We start from the raw sequence: 25,585 nt of genomic DNA on the forward strand, positions 1-25,585 counted from the left end.
AAATAATAATGGATGGGTCTTTCATCCTGAGAATATTGAATATCAATAGAAGTATAAAAATTATACACTCTAGTCCATTCTCCAATCCTTAGGCTATTCTTTGAGGCTGCCATCATTGTTCACTGCTGCCGGTGAAGTTGTTCAACAACCTGTGAGGAAAAACTATCTATTAAAATACAGCTCTCATTAAGTTCTATTAAGTTTACTAGAACTATGAACAATAATGCGCTCAGGTGAGCCATTAAATATTGATATTTCAGTCATTTAACCTTCTCAAAATAACCAGTTTGAGCCAGTTGCAGCCTCTACTACTGCCCTGGTGCTTCAGCTATTTAAACAAAATTGCAGTTACAATTGGTATAAATCCATATTCAATAGGAGAAATTCTACCTAAGTTAAAATGGCATTTTTTGGAAAGAAGAAAAGAAAATTCTATTTTTCCCTGTCTTTATTTTCCAATTGGACAGATATTGTAGCTTTCCAAATAATAAACAGTAACTTTGGTGAAAATCCAAGCATTTAGTTCGGTGACTAAGATTATATTTCTTTTGTACTTTATCTTATTATTGGTATTTAAATTTCCTATGTTGTAACTCATGCTGAATTTCACTTCTGAAGCATGTTCTATATTTTCATAATCAGGCTTCATGTTGATATTTGAACTCAAGAACAATTATTTGTACATTCTTACAATTTTGTCTACATTAAAATGTTTATAATAGCAATATACTTTGTTAAAAAACTAATATTCAAAATTTTTTGTCAGAATCTTAGATTTTGCATTAGTAAAACTTCAATTAGTTTCTGCCAGCTGAGAATATAAAAACTGGGCAAAGATAGAACTGATAAATGTTATTAATGTTAGATTATAAGAGCAATTTTTTTTTACATATATTGCATGTACCCAATGCAATTTTAAAATGTCAAGAAATCATGGGAATGGTAGCTATTTGTTATCCAATAGTTGCTATTAATTGGCTAAACTGATAAATTTCTATAAATGGGAAGCTAGAAGCAGTAAATGTGACCTGTAAGGGTGATATCCACCAGCTCACTTTCTTTGCTCATTTTTTATATTCCCACCTGGTGGAAACTGATTGAAGTTTTACTAATATAAAAAGATTCTCTTCACCCACTGGAAAGTTTGAAAAACATTTGGATAGACAAGTCCCTGGTGCCAAACAGGATATAACCCAGGTTACTGGGGGAAGCAAGGGATGAAATGGCGATGATCTTTGTGTCCTCACTGGCCACAAAAATAGTACTGGATAATTGGAAAGTGGTAAATGTTATTTGGCTCTGACAGAAATATTTCAAATGTCATTAGAAAGGGGATGGTGCTGGAGGATTGGTGTGTTGCTCATGTGGTTCCATTGTTTAAAAAGGGTTCTAAGAGTGAACCTAGCAATTATAGGCCTGTCAGTTTGATGTCAGTGGTGGGTAAATTAATGGGAAGTATTCTTAGAGATGGTGTATATATAATTATCTGGATAGACAGGGTCTGATTAGGAACAGTCAGCATGGATTTGTGCGTGGAAGGTCATGTTTGACAAATCTTATTGAATTTTTTGAAGAGGTTACTTGGAAAGTTGACAAGGGTAAAGCAGTGGATTTTGTCTATATGGACTTCAGTAAGGCCTTTGACAAGGTTCCGCATGGAAGGTTAGTTAGGAAGGTTCAATCATTAGGTATTAATATTGAAGTAGTAAAATGGATTCAACAGTGGCTGGATGGGAGATGCCAGAGAGTAGTGGTGGATAACTGTTTGTCAGGTTGGAGGCCGGTGACTAGTGATGAGCCTCAGGGATCTGTACTGTGTCCAGTGTTGTTTGTCATATACATTAATGATCTGGATGATGGGGTGGTAAATTGGATTAGTAAGTATGCATTTGATACTAAGGTAGGTGGTGTTGTGGATAATGAAGTAGGTTTTTAAAGTTTGCAGAGAGATTTAGGCCAGTTAGAAGAGTGGGCTGAACGATGGTAGATGGAGTTTAATGCTGATAAGTGTGAGGAGCTACATTTTGGTAGGAATAATCCAAATAGGACATACATGGTAAATAGTAGGGCATTGAAGAATGCAGTAGAACAGAGTGATCTAGGAATAATGGTGCATAGTTCCCTGAAGGTGGAATCTCATGTGGATAGGGTGGTGAAGAAAGCTTTTGGTATGTTGGCCTTTATAAATCAGAGCATTGAGTATAGGAGCAAACACGAGGAAATCTGCAGATGCTGGAAATTCAAACAACACACACAAAATGCTGGTGGAACACAGCAGGCCAGGCAGCATCTATAAGGAGAAGCACTGTCGACGTTTCAGGCCTATAAGGATCTCAGCCCGAAACGTCAACAGTGCTTCTCCTTATAGATGCTGCCTGGCCTGCTGAGTTCCACCAGCATTTTGTGTGTGATGATTGAGTATAGGAGTTGGTATGTAATGTTAAAATTGTACAAGGCATTGGTAAGGCCAAATTTGGAGTATTGTGTACAGTTCTGGTCACCAAATTATAGGAAAGATGTCAACAAAATAGAGAGAATACAGAGAAGATTTACTAGAATGTTACCTGGGTTTCAGCACCTAAGTTACAGGGAAAGGTTGAGCAAGTTAAGTCTTTATTCTTTGCAGCATAGAAGGTTGAGGGGGGACTTGATAGAGGTATTTAAAATTATGAGGGGGATAGATAGAGTTGACGTGGATAGGCTTTTTCCATTGAGAGCAGGGGAGATTTAAACAAGAGGACATGAGTTGAGAGTTGGGCAAAAGTTTAAGGGTAACATGAGGGGGAATTTCTTTACTCAGAGAGTGGTAGCTGTGTGGAACGAGCTTCCAGTAGAAGTGGTAGAGGCAGGTTCGGTATTGTCATTTAAAGTAAAGTTAGATAGGTATATGGACAGGAAAGGAATGAAGGGTTATGGGCTGAGTGCGGGTCAGTGGGACTAGGTGAGAGTAAGCATTCAGCATGGACTAGAAGGGCCAAGATGGCCTGTTTCTGTGCTGTAATTGTTATATGGTTATATTTCTTTGTTCAAGAAAGGGAGTAGAGATAACCCTGGGAATTATAGGCAAGAGAATCTTACTTTAGTGGCAGGCAAGACTATGGTCTTCTGATAAGGAAGCTGCAGAGGCAGGTAAAGAGCCTTGACTGATGAAGACCAGTGTAAGTAGCCTTCACCACCCTATCTACCAGTGACACCATTTTCAAAGGGCCACGCACTTGTACTCCTATGTTTCTCTGTTCTACAATATACTACCGGGGCCCTACCATTCACTGTGAAAGCCCTATGCTCATTTATCGTCTTAAACTGCACTAATCACACTTTCCCATATATCAGCCCAATTTTCCAGCACTGTCATTCCTGATAACCATCTTCATTATCTACAACACCACCTGGTACAGTGTCAAACTTACTAACCATGACTTGTGTATTCTCATCCAACTCATTGATAATAGATGACGAAGTACAATAGGTCTGGCACTGACACCCGTGGAAAACCTGTAGTTATTGGGCTTCAATATGAGAAACATCATCAACTTTGCTTCTTACCATCCATCCAATTGTATAGCAGTTAGCCAGATCTCACTGGATCCTAAGCAATCTTAATTTTCCATGCCAAACCTTACCAAAGGAAATACCAGAATTTTTAAATATATTCATTCATGGGATATGGGTATTACTGGAAATGTTATAGCTGACAATTACTATTATTATCTGTCTCTAAGGAGATAATCAAAAGGCAGCAACCTTTGTGGACCTGAAATCACATAGGCTTGATCAGAAATTAATAGCAGATTTTGTTCTCTAAGAGACTGTGAGTGAATTGGTTCAGGTTCTGTAACATTTAGGCTGTAAAATTGTAACTAGGAAGTGCCCCAATAATCAGTTCTTGCCCTTCAATTATTTACTGTTTATATAGTATTAACTACAGACAGGAGGAAGCAGTGCTTAAAGTAAAATAGGAAGGAGGGCATGTTGTGATATAATTTTGGATTCTGGAATAAGATATAGAGTAGATTGAGTAGATAAAAATTAGCAAATGGAATTTAAAGAGGAAAAATGTAAAGCCATGCATTTTGCAAAGAGGAAAAAAAGGCAGATCAGTATCTAAGAGAAGAGAATTTGCAGCTGAATGAAGTTTATAGGGGTCTTGGTGTACCTATGCATAATTCACAGGAAGTTAACAGACATGTACAGCAAGTAGTTAGGAAGGCATCTCATATTGGCTTTTCTGATAAAATGATTGAGTTTAAAATAGGGAAGTCCTGTTACAGAGACACCTGGCGAACTGCACACAATTTTCACCTCTTATTTATGAAAGAAGATATTAGTGTTAGAGGTCATCTTAAAAAAAGATTCACCTGACTAATTCCTGGAACACAAGAGTTATCATACGTGAGTGGCTAAAAATAATTGAATCAACACAGTTGTCCCTGATGACCACACCTGCAAGAGGTGCATCCAGCTGCAGCTCCTATCAGACCGAGTTAGGGAATTGGAGCAGGAGCTGGATGAACTACTGATCATTTGGGAGGCAGAGGCAGAGATAGGTAAGAGTTATCGGGAGGTAGTCACACCGAAAAGACAGGAGGTAGGCAAATGGGTGACAGTCAAGAGAGGCAGGGCGAGCAGAGAGAAGAGCACCCCTGTGGACATTCCCATCAAAAATAAGTATACCGTTTTGGATATGTTGGCGGGGATGACCTACCAGGAACAAGCTGCAGTGGTCCTGTCTCTGGCACTGAGGCTGGACCCTCGACGAGGAAGGGGAGGAGGGAAGAGAAGACAGCGGTATTGATAGGGGATTCTATAGTCGGGGGGGGGGTGGATAGGAGATTTTGTGGGGAAGATCGGGAGTCTCGGATGGTATGTTGCTTCCCTGGTGCCGGGGTCCGAGACATCTCAGATCGGGTGCAGGTTATTCTCGAGAGGGAGAGCAAGAATCCAGATGTTGTGGTCCATGTAGGGACCAATGACATGGATAGGATGAGTGAGGGGGTCCTGCGTAGTGAGTTCAAGGAGTTAGGTGCAAAGCTGAAGAGCAGGACCTCCAGGGTAACAATCTCAGGATTGCTACCTGTGCCACGTGCGAGTGAGGCAAGGAACATAAAGATTATAAAGATTAATACATGGCTGAGAGGATGGTGCAGGAGGGAGGGCTTCAGGTTTGTAAATAATTGATAATTGAATAAAATTCTAGGGGCGTATAGCCCGATGGGAGTTCGGGGAGCTGGGTTAAGCACAATAGGCAGCGATTCAAACAGAGAGAGGAGAGATGGGCTAAAAATTCTATAACTGAATGCACGGTGTCAGAAATAAGATGAATGAGCTTGAAGCTCAGGTGCGAATGGGTAACTATGATGTTGTTGGGATAACAGAGACATGGCTGCAGGGAGATCAGACCTGGGAAATGAATGTACAAGGGTATATGTGCTATCGTAGGGACAGAAATGTGGGCAGAGGGGGTGGGGTGGCCCTGTTGGTGAGGAATGAGATTCAGTCCTTTGCAAGGGGGGACATAGGGTCAGGAGAAGTAGAGTCTGTGTGGATAGAACTGAGGAACAGTAAGGGTAAAAGGACCCAAATGGGTGTTGACTACAGGCCACCAAACATAGCATGGATATTGGGTGCAAGTTGAATAGGGAGTTAACATTGGCATGTGGCAAAGGTAATGTTGCAGTAGTTATGGGGGATTTCAACATGCAGGTGAACTGGGAGAATCAGGTTGGTGCTGGACCACAGGATAGGGAGTTTGTAGAGTGCCTATGGGATGCATTCTTGGAACAGCTTGTATGAGAGCCGACCAGGGACAAGACTATTCCGGATTTAGTGTTATGTAATGAACAGGATTTGATAAGTGATCTCGCAGTAAAGGAGCCATTAGGAGGTAGTGATCACAATATAAGCTTTTATCTGCACTCTGAGAAGGATAAGGGCAGCTCGGAGGTGTCGGTGTTGCAGATGAACAGGGGAAACTATGGAGCCATGAGGGAGGAGCTGGCCAAAGTTGACAGGATGGATAGCCTAGCAGAAAAGACAGTGGAACAGCAATGGCAGGTATTCTTGGGAATAATGCACAAGGTGCAAAATCAGTTCATCCCCCAGAGAAGGAAGGATTCAAAGGGGGGAAAGGGGCCACAGTGGTTGACAAAGGAAGTCAGAGATTGCATATCACTTAAAAAAAAGTAATTATGACAGAGCTAAGGTGAGTGGGAGGACAGATGATTGGGAAATTTTTAAGGAACAACAGAACTTAACTAAAAAGGCAATACGGGGAGAAGAAATGAGGTACGAACGCAAGCTAGCCAGGAATATAAAGGAAGATAGCAAAAGCTTTTTTAGGTATGTGAAGAGAAAGAAGATAGATAAGAACAATGTTGGGCCCTTGAAGAATGAATTGGGTGAAATTATTATGGGAAATAGAGAAATGGCAGAAGAATTTAATGAGTACTTTAGATCTGTTTTCACTAAGGAAGACACAAGCAATCTCCCAGATGTATGGATGGGCCAAGGACATAGGGTAACAGAGGAAATGAAACAGATTGACATTAGGAAGGAAACGGTGATGAGTAGATTGATGGGACTGAAGGCTGACAAATCCCCAGGTCCAGATGGTCTGCATCCTAGGGTACTAAAGGAGGTGGCCCTGGAAATTGCAGATGCATTGGTAATCATTTTCCAATGTTCCTTAGATTCAGGATCAGTTCCTGAGGATTGGAGAATGGCTAATGTTATCCCACTTTTTAAAAAAGGAGGGAGGGAGAAAACAGAGAACTATCGACCTGTCAGCCTGACATCGGTGGTGAGGAAGATGCTAGAGTCCATTATTAAGGATGAAATAGTGGTATATCTAGATAGCAGTGATAGGATTGGACCGAGCCAGCATGGATTTACCAAGGGTAAATCATGCTTGACTAATCTGTTGGAGTTTTTCGAGGTTGTAACCAGGAAGTTAGATGGGGGAGATCCAGTGGATGTAGTGTACCTCGATTTTCAGAAGGCATTCGATAAGGTCTCACATAGGAGATTGGTGGGTAAAATCAAAGCTCAGGGCATCGGGGGGAAGACATTGACATGGATAGAAAACTGGTTGGCAGATAGAAAGCAAAGGGTATCAGTGAAAGGGTGTTTCTCGGAATGGCAGGTGGTGACTAGTGAGGTGCCACAGTGCTCGGTATTGGGACCACAGCTGTTTACAATTTACGTCAATGATTTAGATGAAAGCATTGAGAATAACATCAGCAAGTTTGCTGATGATACTAAGCTGAGTGGCAGTGTGACATGCGATGAGGATGTTAGGAGAATTCAGGGTGACTTGGATAGGCTGGGTGAGTGGGCAGATACTTGGCAAATGACGTTTAATGTGAATAAGTTATCTACTTTGGGAGTAAGAACAGGAAGGCAGATTATTATCTGAATGGTGTAGAGTTAGGTAAGGGAGAAATACAAAGAGATCTCGGAGTCCTTGTTCATCAGTCACTGAAGGTGAATGAGCAAGTGCAGCAGGCAGTGAAGAAGGCTAATGCAATGTTGGCCCTTATTACAAAGGGAATTGAATACAAGAGCAAGGAAATCCTCTTGCATTTGTACAGAGCCGTGGTGAGACCACACCTGGAGTATTGTGTACAGTTTTGGTCTCCAGGGTTAAGGCTATAGAGGAAGTGCAGTGTAGATTCACAAGGTTAATTCCTAGGATGTCTGGACTGTGTTACGCAGAGAGGTTAGAGAGACTGGGCTTGTACACGCTGGAATTAAGGAGATTGAGAGGGGATCTGATTAAAACATATAAGATTATTAAGGGATTGGACAAGATCGAGGCAGGAAATAGGTTCCAGATGCTGGGAGAGTCCAGTACCAGAGGGCATGGTTTGAGAATAAGGAGTAGGTCATTTAGGACTGAGTTAAGGAAAAACTTCTTCTCCTGGAGAGTTGTGGGGATCTGGAATGCACTGCCTCGGAAGGTAGTGGAGGCCAATTCTCTGGATTCTTTCAAGAAGGAGCTAGATAGGTATCTTATGGATAGGGGAATTAAGGGATATAGGGACAAGGCAGGAACAGGGTATTGATAGTAATTGATCAGCCATGATCTCAAAATGGCGGTGCAGGCTCAAAGGGCCGAATGGTCTACTTCTGCATCTATTGTCTATCCTTGGAGTTTAGAATGGGGGGGGGGGGTCACTGAAGTGCAGAAGATCCTAAGGGAGCAGCATAGGATAGACCCTGAGATGGTGAAAGCCCTTGATGGAGTGCATGTGGAGAGCATGTTTCCCATGATGGGAGAGTCTAAAACCAGAGGAAACAGCCTCAAAAGAGAGGGGGATCCTTTTAGAACGGAGATGTTGAAGAGTTTCTTTAGCCACAGAGAGATGAATCTGTGGAATTATCTGCCATAGGCAGCTGTGGAGACCAAGTCTTTATGTATATTTAATGCAGAGATTAATAGATTCTTGATTGGTCAGGAAATGTAGAGGTATAGGAAGAAGGCAGAAGATTGGGGCTGAGAGGAAAATTCGATTAGCCATGTTGAAATGGTGGAGTAGACTTGATAGGCCAAGTGGCCTAATTTTGCTCCTATATCTTACACTCTTATATTTACATTAGTGGGAGAATCTGATACTGCTTGAGGAGGTAGCAAAAAAATTGTCAAGAATGTATATTGCCAAGGTATAGAAGACTAAGGGCTTAGTGCTCATAAATGAGATTTGAACAGACGGGCATTTGATGATCAGCAAGAATGTAGTGGGCTGAAGGGCTGATTTCTATGCAATATCACTTCATGGCTCTAGAGAACAATGAAAAATTGGGAAATTTGAGTAAATAGCACAGAAGAGGAATTTCAAGACCTGGAATAGGTCAGCTATAATCTAATTTCAACAGTATAAGACAGAAAGTAGCAGAAGTAGTTTGGAAGCAACTGCTCAAGGAAGGTAAAAGAAACATCTGATAAGTGAGAGATGATTAACAGTGATATAGTAAGAGCTTAGAGTTAGTAAGACCATTCAAGGGTAATATATTAGAGAACTTTGGTTAATACAGTTGATCAAGACTAAGAAAGCAGCATACATCACTCTTAGGCATTTGTTCATGAGTTAGTACTTTGAGGCTTACAGGGTTTGTAAGAGAGGACTTTAGAAATAAACTAGGAGGGCAAAAAGAGGCCATCAAGGCCTCCTGTGCCTAATAAAGTGTCCACTGAGTATATGTTCGGGATCTTCTGCTATTGTAGCCCATCCACTTCAAGATTTGATATGTTGCAGATTCAGAGAGGCTCTTCTGTGCACCACTATTGTACTGCATGGTTATCTGAGTTACTGTCACCTTCCTATCAGCTTAAACCAGCTGGCCATTCTCTGACCTCTCTCATTGTGCTTTTCACCCACAAAATTGCCGCTCACTAGAATTCTTTTTGCATAATTCTTTGTAAACTCTAGAGGCCATTGTGTATGAAAATCCCAGGAGATCAGCAATTTCTGAGATACTCAAACCAGTGAGCATTCCATTATCAAAATCACATTTCTTCCACATTCTGATGTTTGGTCTAAACAGCAACTGAACCTCTTCACTATGTCTGCATACTTTTATACATTGAGATGCCGCCACATAATTGGCTGATTAGATATTTGCAGTGAAGAGCATGTGTACAGGTGTACCTAATAAAGTGGCCACTGTGTGTATGATCAATGAGGATCCTAAAACCTTTTATAATTATATTCAAAGCAGGAGAATATTGAAACAAAGAGGGAACAGTGTATGGAGCCAGAGATTGCGGGAAGGATCCTAAATGAATATTTTTCATCACTATTCATTGGGAAAGAGGAGATATTGGAGGTATCAAATTCTGTGAGAACCATCTTGCCTGCCAGGACTGTATACTTTTTCCTCAACAACAAGCCCTGGATCACCATTGACCTGAAAGAACTTCTGAATAATAAGAAGAAAGCCTTTAGGTCTGGAGATAGACAAGTACAAAGGCGAGTACAGAGTGAACTGAGGGTAGAGTTGAGCGAGTGCAAAAACTCCTACAAAAGGAAGCTGGAGTACAAGCTCCAGCAGAATAGCATAAGGGACATGTGATCGGGTATGAAGCACGAGTTAGTGGTGGAGAGGAGATCTCTAAACTAACATCCATTATGGACAATCAGGCGCATCCTCTCCATGACCTATTGAATAAGCAGCAGAGCACCCTTTCGAACAGACTCGTTTAGCTCGGCTGTCACAAGGATCATTACAGAAAATCTTTCCTATCAAATGCAATAAGCATATACAACAGTTTATCTCTGTGCAACAGGAGAACATACATCAGTACAATAGTCTGTTTCATTATTTCATAAATTATTGTTGCACATCGGTAAATTATTATTGTGTATGTTATTATTCTGTATTTTATTATTTGTTAAGTTTACACACTGCTGTGTGTGTTTTTAAATATTGCTGCTCAGGATCAATGAAGTATTTATTATTATATTAGCACACATGAAGGTGGATAAATCTCTGTAGTCTGATATAGATACAGAATGCTATGGGAAGCAAGGAAGGAGATTGTTGTGGCTCTGATAGGGCATGTACAGTAAATTGTAGGGACCTTAGGAATTCTGAGGTATTGAGTGTAAGAGTCAGGGTATCATTGCAATTGTTCAAAATATTGGTCAAGCCACCCCTGATGTATTCTGTACAGTCCTGGTCCCCACACTAAAGGCAGGGTTTGGTAGCAATAGAGAGAGTGCAGGAAAAAATTCATGTTGCCTTGAATAGAGTGCTTTACATGGTGTAACTGGGAAAACTGGGTTTATTCTCACTTGAATGTTGGAGACTGAGGGATAAACTTTTCCACACAGGGTGTTGGTGACATGGAATGAGCTGTCAGAGGAAGTGGCAGAGGTGGATACAATTACAATGTTCAAAACACATGTTGACAGATACTTGGGTAAGAAAAGAGTAGGTGAGGTACACCTATCTATTGCAGATAAATGGGATTAGCATCAATAGGCATCAGCATAGATGGACCCATTTTCATCTACACATTTCTATCTCTATCACTCCATAATCATATTGAATGGTCCACTCCTATTTCTTATGATTCATCAATTTCATGCATCCAGTTACCAAGACAAGCATTCTGTTTAAACTTCAGATTTATTTCTTGTACTTAAATTCGACCGTTGTAGTGAAATTCAAACTTCTGTAACAGATCAACAATCCATGCCTGCTTATCCAGTAATTTAAATGTTACACCACTTTACCCGCTTGCGATGTGATAACACATCCATTACTGACATATTGTATACTTGACAAGGGAATGAATATTACTTCAAGGAACATTACCTTCAATGCTATATATAAAGCTACATGCACAACACGCTGGAGGAACTCAGCAGGTCGGGCAGCATCCGTGGAAACGAACAGTCAACTTTTCAGGCCGAGACCCTTTGTCAGGACTGAAGAGGGAGGGGTCAGGGGAGGTGAAAGAAGGTCAAAGAAGGTGGGGGGAGGGTGAAAAACCAGTACGAGGACAGATCAAGGGGTGGGGGAGGGGAAGCAAGGAGGGGATAGGCAGGAAAGGTGAAGAAGGAACGTAAGGGGAAAGCACAATGCGTAGTAGAAGGAGGTGGAACCATGAGGGAGGAGGTAGGCAGCTGGAGGAGGAGGCAGAGGGAAACTTCAATGTTCATACCAAGGGGCTGGAGACTACCCAGATGAGGTGTTGCTCCTCCAACCTGAGTTTGGCCTCATCATGGCAGTAGAGGAGGCTATGTATGGATATATCCGAATGGGAATGTGAAGCAAAGTTGAAGTGGGTGGCAACCGGGAGATCCTGTCTGTTGTGGCGGACAGAGCGGAGGTGCTTGATGAAGCGGTCCCCCAATCTGCGTTGGGTCTTGCCGACGTAGAGGAGGCCTACCGGATGCAATAGATAACCCCATCAGACTCACAAGTGAAGTGTTGCTTCATCTGGAAGGACTGTTTGGAGATTCTTGGATGTAGTCCATCTGGTCCAGACAACTTATCCACCTTAAGACCTTGAGTTTGCCTAGTACTTTTTCATTTGTAATAACAATAGCACTTGATCATGCTCCCAGATACAGGTGTATTTTTACTACAATCAATTGAAACACCTTGACTGCACACAGGTGATTTCCATTTAACTAATTATGTGACTTCTAAAACTAATTGGCTAAACCAGTGATGATTTCGTGTATCATATTAAAGGGAGGCTGAATCCTTATGCAATCAAATATTTTGTGTTTTATATTAGTAATTAATTTAGATCTCTTCCTAGAGATCTGTTTTCACTTTGACATGAAAGAGTCTTTTTCTATCGATCTTTGTCAAAAAAAACAAAATTAAATCCACTGCGATTCAATGTTGTAAAACAATAAAACATGAAAATTTCCAATGGGGGGTGTGAATACTTTTTATAGGCACTGTAACTAAATTAACCCTGTCCATAACCTCCATTCTGTTCACATTCGTATACCTATCTAACAGCCTCTTAAACACCTTCATACTGACCCTAGAAGTGCATCCAGGCACCCAGCAACCTGTAATCTTTAATTATTGAACTACTAACAAAAGGCTCACTAGTCTATCATTTCCAAGTTAGTCCCTGTTTGCCCTTAGAAAATAGAAAACCTTGTCATAGGAACAGGCACAGTGTTGTACCACACTAATTAAACAAGTAATTAAATGCCTAACTAAACAAATACCTTCTAACTTACTGTATACAATGTCCATATCGCTCCATTCTCAAACCCTCTTACATGCTTTGATCATATTTGTCTCCACCACCACCTGGCAGCATATTCTAGACACCCATCACTCTGTGTCAAAAAAAAACTTGCCCACATTTCCTTTAAGTTTATCACCTCTCACTTTAAATGAATGTCCACTAGGAAAGCAACTTCAAAGCCTCCACATTCCTTTCCATAATGGGGCAACCAGAATTGAATGCAATACTCCAATTATGACCCAACTAGAGTTTTACAAAGCTTCAACATAACTTCCTGTTTCTTGAAATCAATGCCTCAAATCATATGTCTTCTTTACAACCCTGTCAACCTGTGCAGCACTTTCAGGGAGTTATGGTCTTGGAACCCAAAAATCCTCTGTATGTCAACACTACTAAAGATCTTCCCATTAACTCTACCTCATTATTCTGGGATATATTCCAACTCTTCTTCCTGTTACAAAAGAGCTTAAGAAATAGGAGCAGGAGTTGGCCATCTGGCCCATCAAGCCTGCTCTGCCATTCAATAAGATCATGCTGATCTGGCCATGGACTCATATCCACCTACCCGCCTTTTCCCCTTAAGTCTTAATTCCCCTACTAAGCAAAATCCTATCCAACTTTGTCTTAAATATATTTACTGAGGGAGCCTCCACTGCTTCATTGGGCAGAGAATTCCACAGATTCACCACTCTGTCCCTTAATTCTAGTCTCACCTACCAGTGGAAACAACTTTCCTGCCTCTATCATATCTGTCCCTTTCATAATTTTATATGTTTCCATAAGGTCTCCTCCCTTCTTCTGAATTCCAACGAGTACAGTCCCAGGCGACTCAATCTCTCCTCATAGACTAATACCCTCATCTCTGGAATCAACCTGGTGAACCTCCTCTGACTGCAGTACGCCAGGGGTGGCCTCACCAGTACCCTGTACAGTTGCAGCATAACCTCCCTGCTCTTAAATTCAATCCCTCTAACAATGAAGGCCAACATTCCATTTGCCTTCTTGATAGCCTGTTACACCTGCAAACCAGCCTTTTGGGATTCATACACAAGCACTCTCAAGTCTCTACACAGCAGCATGCTGCAATTTTTTTACCATTTAAATAATAATCTCTTCCAGTTTTCCTTCCAAAATGGATGATCTTGTATTTACCAATGTTGTACTCCATCTGCCAGACCATTGCCCACTCACTTAACCTACTCCCCTCTTCCAGATCATTAATATATATTGTAAACAGTTGCAGTTCCAGCACCGATCCCTGTGGCACACCGCTCACCACTGGTTTCCAACCAGAGTAACACCCATCTATCCCAACTCTCTGCTTTCTATTAGATAACCAATCCTCTGTCCATGCTAATACATCATCCCCAAATCTACACATCCTTATGGATAACTTTTATGCAGCATGTTATGGAACGCCTTCTGGAGATCCAAGTAAATAATGTCCATCTGTTCCCTCTATCCACTGCACTCATTATATCCTCAAAGAACTCCAGTAAGTTTGTCAAACAAGACCTGCCTTTGTTGAATTCATGCTGTGTCTACCACAGGAATAATGAGCTACACAGGAAGTGGTTGAATTGCAATGTGAGACATTTGGAGGGGAGAGGATTGGAGGGTTATGGGCTGAACACAGGCAACTGGGACTAACGGAGAATGTTGTGATCGGCATGGACCATTTGGGCTGAAGGGCCTTTTTCCATGCTGTATTTCCCTGTCTTTATCAGCTTGCCTTTCAATATCAACTTGCATTTCATTGATCTAACCAATATCCATGTCCTTCCCCTTGCTGAATACTTATATGAAGTACTCATTAAGCACATTACCCACTTCCTCTGGCTCCCAGAGTAAACCCCTTCTATTGTCTATCAGTGGAACTGCTTTCCTCTAGCTCCAAACATACCAAAATATCATTTATTTAAATGAACTTGAATTAAAGGCTCACTTTTCCCATTCTCTAACAGAATTATTTCTTTCCAAATAAATTAAAATGAGGCACTCAAGGAGAATAAGAAATGCAAGAAAATGCTTAAAGGAGAAATCAGGAGGGCTAAAAGAGAGCATGAGGTTTCTGGTAGACAAGGTGATAGAGATTCCCAGAAGCTTCTATAGATATATTAAGAGCAAAATGATATCAAGGCACAAAATTGATCTTGAAGACCAGTGAGGTCATTTATACAAGAAGCACAAAGAAATGAGGGAGATCTTAAATGAAACTTCTGCATCTGTATTTGCTTGGGAGGCAGGTACATGGTCATGAACTGTGGCAAAAGAGTAGTGAGGTAATGGAATGTACCTGGATTACAGAAACGAAGGTGCTTGTGTGCCTCAATGACCCAGAGATCCATCCTGGCTGGAGTCAGGGCTTTATGCTTTAGCTCTTGGCAGGATCAACCATACCAAACAGGTCAGAGGGTAGAGGATCTGGACAGAGTGGTCCACCAGACCTCCAGGTTCTGGGGTTCAACTCAAGGCTAACAACTCAGACTGGTCAAGTAAAATTGTTACAGAAACATCAAATAAGAATCCTTCTACATCTTTTTGCAATGGTATTCTTTAGTCTCCTTGCATGGCTGACCTTCAACCACACTTGCACAATAGAGAAGATGGCCAAGGACCTTCATTGCTGTCCTAACACCAGTGGCATAACAGAAATCAAGAAATTTTAAGATACCAAATAAGACATAATATTACAGTGAAAAGTTAAGAGTGGGTGATATTAGAATCTCACATTAAATGTTAATATATATCTAAAATAAGCATTGTATTCTTAAATTATTTATTAAAAATACTGATTACTGAGAAGAGGGATTTATTCACTATTCACTGGTCTGGAATACGAACATAGTTTTAAATAGGCTTTCCACTCCAAATGAAGTGGTAATTCAATGTTCAAGAAGCTTATAAACATTAAACAAGGTAATCATTAGCCAGCAGTCAACACACCTCAAAGTATTCAGTGGATAAGACTACTACATTGAATATAAATTATAGCTTATCATAAATGATTCTGGTTTACAAACCTTTCTTTCAGGGAAATCATCATCATCTTCCTCAATAACCTCCCTCTCTGAAAGGATTGTATCTCCAGTTATATCATCAGTTTCCTGCAAGAAAATAGAAGCACTCACAATTTTTCTAACAGAATGCCAAATTCTCAAATCTTAGGTTCAATTCTCAACAGCTGATTACAGTAATTTTGGCATTAAAGATTGATAAACGTTATTAGGGCAACAAACAGTCTGCTGGAGAAACTCAGTATCCATTTGAGTCATGGAGTCACAGAACACTACAGCCCAGAAACTGGCCCTTTGGCCCATCTAGTCCAAACCAAACATTGGCGTTCACCAGACCACAGTCCTCCATAGCCCTCCCATTCAGGTTAGTTACTGCCCATTACACTGCAGGCATTTAGGGCAGAAATAAAGGTCCTCCATCTCTGTCTGTCTTTGGCCATCTTCTCTAATGTTCCTCAGGTGTGGTTCAAGATCCTCATTTCTGCCTCTACGAATATGGCGCCAAGTTGTCTTTGGTCTCCTGTGTTTCCTCCACCCTTTCAATGAAGTGCTGTCCTGAAGATGAAGTTGGCCTCTCTTCTCATCATGTACCCAATCCATCTCCAGCATTTCCTCATGATGATTGTGGCCGTGTCCTCTTGATGACACTGAAGGAGTATGATGTGGTTGGAGATCTTTCTTGGCCAGAAAATACAAAGGATCTTCTGGAAGCTCATGGTGTGGAATGATGACAGCTTGGCAAGCTGATTCTCTGTCATTCGCCAGTATTCTAACCTGTACAAGAATGCAGACAGAACACAGCTCTGGGCCAATTTCACCTTGGTGTGGACACTGTACTTGGTTGATCCCCTTATGTTGCTCATGGATCTGAAAACATTCCTATCTTTGCTGAGCCTGCACTGGATGTCATCCTTGGTACCACCATCCTGCAAATGATGCTGCCCATGTAGGTGCATCTACCAGTGCTGCATAAGTCGACACTGTATGCCTTGATGAAAGTAATATGAGGGCCATGGTCTCAATCTTTTTCCAGTTGACTGAGGCCAACCTATCCACCAAAGGGACACAGGCAATCAGTTTTCTCTTTTATATCTTAGTATGTATGTAATAGCAATGCAAGGTTATCTGCAAAGTCAAGGTGTTCTAAAGTAGAGAATAGAGTCCATTTAATGCCTCTGCTTAACTTTCATTGTTTACTTCATAACCCAGTCAATAACCAGGTTAAGCAATACCAATGACATCACATAGCCTTGCCTGATTCCTGTCGACTTCAATTGTAGTCCCCAACTGTGCAGGCGAAATTAGCAGAGAAACTCTGGATGAGCTGGACAATTTTGGGAGGGATCCCATATGATCTGAGAATTTGCCAGAGGTTCTCTGTGTGGATGCTATCAAAAGCCTTTTCAAAATCCACAAATTCACATAGTTGTCTCTGCCACTGCTTTATGATGTTACGCAGCGAGAAGATCTGGTCGATGCACCCTCTGTTTCTTCTGAAACCAGCTTGCCCTTTCCTCAGGCACACATTGACAGTATCTGTAATCCACTAAACAGATCTTTTGCGAGAATCATGCTGGGCACTGACAGAAGTGCAATGCCACACCAGCTAATGCAATCACTTAGTGCTCCTTTCTTGGGAATCCTAACAACAACTCCCCAGCCCTTGGATACTTGTCCCTGTTCCCAGATTATAGTAAACAGTGATTGCAGGATGGCTGCTGTAACTTTTGATTCAGCTTTGAACAGTTCAGTATCAAATGTTAAAACATTCACTGTACTTTTTCCAGCTGAACATCCTCCTCCCTGTCGGTCAGTGACCAGAACTGCACACAATACAAATATAGTCTAACATATTGGGTAGCTGTAAAAAAACACCCCATCTCTTGTGCTCAATGTTCTAAATGATGAAGGCAACCATGCTAGCACCTTCTTTACCACCCTTTCTACCTGGATCATCATTTTCAGGGAAATGTGTGCTTGTACCCCTAGGTCTCTCTGTTCAACACACTCCAAAGCCCCACCATTTACTGTGTGTTCTGCTCTAGTGTAACTTCCCACTTCACACTAGTCTGAGTTAAATTCAATCTCCCATTCCTTGGCCCCCTTTTCATTGTAATTTTAAATAACCTTCTTCACCGTCCACCACACCACAATAACCGTGTCAACTACCTTCTCATCCAAACTGGTAATATGATTGACAAATGGCAGGTGGCATCAGCCATTATGACTCTGACTCAGTAACATATACTGTAAATGGCTAAACCTTATGAAGTATAAAGGAAAAAGTCCAATGATCCCTGAAGAGCAGGTAGAAAAGTTAGTGAAGAAGGTATATAAGATGATTACCTTCATTAACCAAAGCACAGTATGCGTGGTCAGCACAGGGTTATAAAACATTGTCAGGCTACAGCTAGAATTCTGTATATAATTCTTGTCAGCAAAATATACAAGTATTTGATTGCACCGGTGGCAATTCACCAGTTTTTTTTTTAAAACCTACTGTGGAATGTTCCATTATAAGGAAACAGTGGATTGGAAGGTTTACTTTCCTTGGAGCAAAGGATTTTTGAGTGGGTTTTGATGAAAGTACATAAAATTGAGGGCTATAGGTTGTGTAGGTAATAAGAAACATTACCCCAAGGCAGGGATATCTAACTACCATCAGAGGACACAGGTTAAAGGTGAGAAGTAAAGCAGTTTCAAGGGATCTGAGAAAGGATTTTTACCCAGTGGATCTTACTATCTACAGTGCATTGCTCTCTCAACATAAGGAAGTATCTAGATAAAAATTTGAATTACCAAGGGGCAAAACAGTCCACAGACCAAGTATTAATAAATGATAATCAGTCTAGTCATGATGGGCCAAAGTGCCGGTTTATCTGACAGTCAAGCACATATCAATTATGTAAGCCCTATGTTTTCCAACAGAGTAATGGCCTGCTGAGAGAGAGCAGGATAGTGGTGTTGAGGATGTTCGTGGCTGGGATAAAGAGACTGGTTGAGGTAGGTCTCATTTTCATTTGTTTATGGCGAGATTGAGGAACAGGGTGGAACATTCATGTACTGAAGAGGGATACAGCAAATGTTTTTAAGTGAGAAAACAAAACATCCTTTTAACTCTGGAGTTTAAATGATAATAAGCTGCATTCATATGTTGTCCTTCTTTCACACAGTGAAATTTACAGGGTTGTCACAGGAGTGTGACAACACATAAAGGGGTGTTTGGCCTGGTGTCTAAAACTTGATCAACAAGGTAAGTTTTTACATAAATAAAAATGTAGATAAAGAAGGTGGGCATGCTTGAGTTTATTAATTGAGGCATTGAGTGAAAAGTAACAAAGTTATGCTGGCTAGACTGCCTCTGGTGTATTGAACTAAATTATGATCACCTCATTACAGGAAAGATATGGAGGCTTTGGAGAAGGTGCACAAGAGATTTACCAGGATGCTGTCTAGATTAGAGGGCTCTTGCCTTTAAGAGAGGTTGTACAACTAGAGTTCGGGTGTCAGAGGCTGAAGATCAGATGGAAGTGTATAAAATTGTGAAAGGCAAAAATGGTTTGTATCTTTTATCCAGGGCCAAAACAGTGAGCATGTATTGAAAGTGTAAACCTACAGATAAATTTTATTGTCATATGTACATCAAAACACAGTGAAATGTGTCATTTTGCGTCAACAACCAGCACAATATGATGACTGTAGAAATAAAATCTCTCTTAAGTATGAGTCAAATACTAAAGCAAGGAAGTTATGCTGAATCCTTATGTGTTCCTGTCCAATTTGTCAAGTTCATTCCAATTGGTGTACAGGTATTTATTTATTTTATTGCAATACATCGTGGAATAGGCCCTTTGAGGCACACTGCCCAGCAATCCCCTGATTTAATTGGAACCTAATCATTGGGACAATTTACAATGACCAATTAACCTACTAACCGGTACAGCTTTGGACTGTGGGAGAAAACTGGACCACCCAGAAGAAACCACGCAGTCACGGGGAGAATGTACAAACTCCTTACAGACAGTGGCAGGAATTGAACCTGGGTCATCGGTACTGTAAAGCATTGTGCTGATCACTATGCTACTGTGCCGCCTATAAAATTATACATTTATCATTTATAAACATGAGTAAAGACCCCTCAAAGCCTACAATACCTTGACAGACTGCTAATCGTAAATAATATGCTTAGACTACACAATACCAATAAAAAGTCTTCATTTTGCTTAAACTGTTCACCTGCCACCAATTACATCAAAATAATCTTTTTTTACCTTGTCAATTTTTTCATATTTGTGGAAGATTTTGTCTCCAACCAATTCTTCTTCATTCTCCTCATCATGATAATTCAAGGGCAGGCTATCAAAGTCAACCACCTTCACAAATCCATCGGGCCCAGTTTTAGCCTCCTGAAATTTGACCCAATACTCACACTTAATTAACACTGAGTAATATGTATTGCTTTTGCTATCACTGACACAATAACATAAATAATCAATATAGAGTAATTAGTCAATCTTTAAAAAGTGAAACCCAATGCAATGAGCCTTTTATACTCAAAGAAGGTATTGAAGGTTGTTAAAGGAAAATGCCCTCATTTAATGTGCAGACATTGCATTTTCTCAGTTTCCTCTAGACCAGTGGTTCCCAGCCTGGGGTCCACAGACCCCTCTATCAGTGGCATAAAAATGGTTGGGAACCTCTAATTTAGACCATTATTAAGACACTAATAAGTATGTACTGAAGCCGCCCCCACTCACAGAAGATACACACATACATAAACAAGAGAAAATCTACAAATACAACACACACAAAATGCTGGAGGAACTCAGCAGGCCAGGCAGCATCTATGGAAAAAAAAATGCAGTCACCCTCACAGCAGGACTGGAGAAATAAAGATGAGGAATACTCATCTACTTCTCATCTTTTTTTCTCCAATCCTGCAGAGGGTCTCAGCTCAAAACGTCAACTGTACTTTTTTTCAGTAGATGTTGCCTGGCCCGCTGAGTTCCTCCAGTATTTTACACACACACACACACACAGAGTCGCAATGAAGGACCCCATTGTACTTCGTCTGTTATCATTTCTATTAAGCATTTCCCCAGCCACTACCATCTTTCCAAGATTAGAACATTATTTTTACAATTTCACAGGAAAACGAAAATCAATCAAAAGGTCTGTGTCTAGATAAATATTTTCGTTTTGTAATATCTTCAGGGCTGCACCAGTTCAAGTGAAATATTTTATTATGCTTTAAAGAAATGAAACTAAAAGAGTTCTATTTGTAATAATATATTGAACACTTATCTACAAAATAAATTATCAGACCTTTTAGGCTTGGGTCACTTCAAGCTGTGACTTCAAAATTTAAAACGTTACATGAGAGTTCTAAAGTGATAAACACTTTGCCTTCTCAGAGAGAGGGTACTTTTCATCTGCATGCTTTTTGATTTTGTTCCAGGGTCAAATTATGTATTTTTCCATTGAAGCATTAATCTTTCTTTAAATAATTTTTATCTGATTTTTCTTTTGAGGGGTCTATGCTTTCAGCTATGTTAATACCACTATAGCAACCCACAGTTCAGAATGAGGCCTATTGCTAAGAAGGGCTAAAGGCAGTTTACAGTGGTCCACAGTGAGACTTCAATTAAGCAATACAGCAGTTGCACCTCAGACTTCAAGCAAGCAGAAAATCAAATACTTGCAGCTTCATGAAATCATTTATTAGAAAAGTAAACTAAATGGAAGTGCATTGCTGCTTTTTCCTCATTGTTTGAAAACTATTCAACAGGAATAGTTCCCTTTTGAAATTCACTGTTGAAACTGCTTCCAGCAGTCAGCACATTCCAGATTACAATCTGCTGCACAAAAACAAACTAACATGAATTGTTACATATCTGGTTACCGACACTACCACCATTGGAAACTGCTACTTCTCATTGACACTGTCAAAAATTTTCAGGATTCTAGAATACCTGTACTAGATCTGTGACTAACCATCTCCTCTATATGGAAAGAAATCCCAAATTATGTACTTCCTTATAAGTAACTGAAGGTCAATTATCCTGCAACCACTCTTAAATCTTACTGTCAGTATCCTCATTGCTTATGACATTCCAATTATTGTATGTTGTACAAATTTGAAAAATGTGCATTATAAAATCCAACGTAAAATTCCTCAACTTCCTTTCACTTTGATCCTCATTACTTTCTATCCCTCATCATTTACTCTTATTATTATTAAATCCTTGACTTCTCTCAAAGTTTGTGACAATGAGGGGATTTTAACCCAGTGGAGACTCAATATATGGTCCATGTAGATGTTGAAATGACTTTGAATAGCTAGCTTTTATAATGATGGAATGGTGGCAGAACCGATGGTGCTGGTTAGATGTTCCTGCTCCATTATGATGTGACGAGAAAGCAGTTCTGCCATTGGGCAGCTCTTGCGATGTCATAAAATGGAGTTCCTTTGTGGACAGGTTTGATAAAACTGAAATTTATCCTGTAGTGTGTTCAGGGGCACAAAGTTTGGACTTGAAGTAATATAGGATTCCGACAAAGATCATAAGCAAACTATAGAAGTCCTCTTTCAGTTGGAATGGTGCCCTCCTTCCCAAATCTGAAAAACAAAATTTTAAAAATGACTGTCAACAGTCCTCCAGTTAAGTTTCAATTCAAACAAAAGATATTATATTCGTAAAAATGATCTGGGAGTACATTGATACAACACAGAATACCATTTCACTAGGTGGTGTAAAATTTTAAAATACTAAATGTAGCATGTAAAACTCAGGAACAGAGTCATTGCACCCCTTCCCCACTCCTCGAATCACTGTTGTATATGAAGGTTTTGATTTCCGTTAGATTTGTTCTATTACTCCTTAGCCAAACGTTTGATCTTGGGGTTCATCGCAATCAGGATAATTCTGTGTTGAGAACTTATATTACTACCGCAGCAAGCACCACCACCTCCGCCCACACACACACACGGGCTCGTGGTATGTTTCAGGACATCAACTCTACATTATAAATAAACCACAGGAACGGTGGGTTAATTGAAATCTGAGCTCTCACCTCTTTCAGTCCCGCAGTCTTCTCCACGGTCAGCAGAAAATGTTCTATTCCCTGCTTCCCCTTCACTTACCAAGGCGGCAGGAGCGGCTACAGCGCAGAAAGGCAGCCAGAGAAATACGGCGAAACTCAGCATCATTGCTTGTGCAGCAGTGATGTCGGCAGAGCTACAACAGTGTTTCTTCCGCTCAGCCCTGCGCCGCTTTTCACTGCGAGTTTGAAAAATGCGCGTAGTGCGGGCGAGTTCCAGACGCAGGAACTGCAACTTCGGCCCGGCCCGGCCCGGCCCGTCCCACTGTCTGTTCCTCTGCCCTCTTACCCGGGCCACACTTGACGTGACAGAGGGGGCAATAGGTATCCTAGCAACACACATATACGCACCAAGCAGGTCACAAAAAGGAAAGGCGGAATATGGTGGAACAGCACAAGTCAAGCAGCATCTATGGAAACATTTCACGTTCCATCGTCAAAATGGGCTACTAACCCCGCAACGTTAACTCTTTCCACAGATACTGCCTGACATTGAGTCGATTTATTGCAGATTTCCCGTTTCATGACTTTCGTGGAAAAAGCAAGATAGGGACAGGAGAACCTGTTTTCCCAACAACTTTTGCTGTGGGAGAGAGGAGAGGAAGAGGATCTTACATTCTAAGGAAGAAAGATATTCCTGATGTACTAGAAGTTGATAACTGTGTAGCAGAAGACTTGGAGGAGTCTGAAGTGGCTGAAAGATCTGTGGGGTGGAGGGTGAGCCTGAAGGAAAGCAAAGACTGCAAATGTCTCATTCTTAACATTAGTGAATTCTTTCTCCTCCACAATTACCTGACCCCGGTCAGATGGAGCTGTCTGGGTGAAAATATTTGCTAAAATCTTTTGATTTCCATTGGTCAAGTTAGCCTCTCCAGCAGTACTGGACATCAAGAATCCCTTGTTTGAGATTCCTGAGAATGATCCCAGGAATTAAAGGGTTAATGTATGAAGAGCCTTTGGTGGCTCTAGGCCTGTATTCGCAGGAGTTTAGAAGAATGAGTTGTGAACCTATTGAATGTCAAAAGGCTGAGACAGAGTAGGTGTGGAGAGGATGTTTCCAATAGTGAGAGACTCTAGGTCTGGACCCACACTTCCTCATTAGTCAAGAAGTGACACTTTCTGAGGAGATTGAGGTGTGCAAGGCCCTCTGCCCTCATTTTAACAACGTTCTACAGCAGTACCATCAAGAGGATCTCTCGTCTGGCTGCATCATTGTGTGGTACAGAGCTGCAAGGTATCAGACCACAACACCATACAGAGGATAGTAAAAACCACTAAGAAGAGCTGGTGGAGGGATAGTCGACATGGGAGCTGTGCAGCCTCAGTTGTAGCAAGAACTAGGTCTCAAGCCTCGGGCTTGCCTGCTGCTGCAGACCAAGTGAGAGATGCAGCAGCATCTCAACTGGGACCTGGCCTGGCCTGTCAGTGCTGCCTTCCTGTGTTCAAACAATGAAATGACAGGTGTGAGTCTTTATACAGCCTGGAGACTGTACCATCAATTGCAGGACATTGTTGCTCAGGACTATATATGTTGTTATTTTGAGTGAATATGCTTCTTTGCTCGTTATTTTGAATGATAAAAGCTATTTCCGAATGTTTTCCACCTTGGCCCCAGAGGAACACTGTCTTGTTCAGCTGTATCTATGTATCATTTGAATGATAATTAACATGATTCAAGTTTTTCAATCCTATCCACTTTGCCAGTGTTATGTTTTTAACTTCAAAACATTAAACTAATTCAAAGGAAGACACAGGAATCTGAAATGTGAGTCTAATTTTGTGCTTACGCTAAGCAAAGCACACACATATCACAGGGTAGCGTGATGACGTGTGCAATTCATATATTTGTACGTATAATCTGTAAAGAATTATTTATATTAATAAGAATGCTTAATCAAATGATATATACACAAGATTACTCAAATATTAAATACCCAACAGCTGTGATCTCAATAAAGGAGTGAGTAAGCGTACACGTACACACTTATGGCCAATGTGTTTGTAAACAGGAGCTTACTCTCAGTGGCTGGATAAGGAGAAGCTCACTGTTAGTGGGTGTGTAAGGAGGAGCTCACCGCTGATGGGAATGTGAGGAGCTCGCTGTCAATGGGTGTATAAGCAAAAACACTCTCTCAAGATGAATAAATACTGTCAGTGGGTGTGTAAGGAGGAATACATTCTCAAGGTGTGTAAACTCACTATCAGTAGGTGTGTAAGGAGGAACACACTCTCAAAGTGTGTAACCTCACTGTCAGTGGGTGTGTAAGGAAGATATGTCAGTGGGGTGTAAGGACAAATACATTCTCAAGGTGTGTAACCTCACTGTCAGTGGGTGTGTAAGGAGGAGCACACTCTCAAGGTGAATAACCTGACTGTCAGTAGGTGTGTAAGGAAGATATGCCAGTGGGTTCCTCTGGCATACATTCTCGTGGGTAAACTCACTGTCAGTGGGTGTGTAAGGAAGATATGCCAGTGGGGGGTAAGGACGAATACATTCTCAAGGTGTGTAATCTCACTGTCAGTGGGTGTGTAAGGAATGTATGCCAGTGGGGTATAAGGACGAATACATTCTCAAGGTGTGTAACCTCACTGTCAGTGGGTGTGTAAGGAGGAACACATTCTCAAGGTGTGTAAACTCACTGTCAGTAGGTGTGTAAGGAGGAACACACTCTCAAGGTGTGTAACCTCACTGTCAGTGGATGTGTAAGGAAGTTTTGCAGCCTCCAGATCTTCATTACAGGGT

At 40.9% G+C, this 25,585-nt stretch overlaps 1 protein-coding gene across 1 annotated transcript; it reads right to left on the minus strand.

The window, feature by feature from the left end:
* Positions 1–14: 14 nt before the first annotated feature.
* Positions 15–23,050, minus strand: LOC132382773 (dickkopf-like protein 1). The gene is made up of 4 exons (XM_059953228.1): positions 22,886–23,050; positions 20,013–20,147; positions 15,748–15,831; positions 15–149 (listed from the first exon to the last, which is right to left on the minus strand). Exons 1-4 carry the CDS (start codon positions 22,949–22,951, stop codon positions 120–122), a joined length of 315 nt encoding a protein of 104 aa, XP_059809211.1. The 5' UTR covers positions 22,952–23,050; the 3' UTR covers positions 15–119.
* Positions 23,051–25,585: the final 2,535 nt, after the last annotated feature.

The sequence above is a fragment of the Hypanus sabinus genome, chromosome 29 (assembly GCF_030144855.1).
Source record: "Hypanus sabinus isolate sHypSab1 chromosome 29, sHypSab1.hap1, whole genome shotgun sequence".
In the NCBI taxonomy this organism is placed as follows: Eukaryota; Metazoa; Chordata; class Chondrichthyes; order Myliobatiformes; family Dasyatidae; genus Hypanus; species Hypanus sabinus.

Excerpts from the sequence above, each read along its gene's own strand:
- LOC132382773 (XM_059953228.1), bottom strand. The coding sequence starts at position 22,951 with ATGATGCTGAGTTTCGCCGTATTTCTCTGGCTGCCTTTCTGCGCTGTA. Across the intron at positions 15,832-20,012 it reads AATATGAAAAAATTGACAAG|GAAACTGATGATATAACTGG; the intron begins GTAAAAAAAGAT and ends ATTTTCTTGCAG. Across the intron at positions 150-15,747 it reads ATGATTTCCCTGAAAGAAAG|GTTGTTGAACAACTTCACCG; the intron begins GTTTGTAAACCA and ends TTTTCCTCACAG.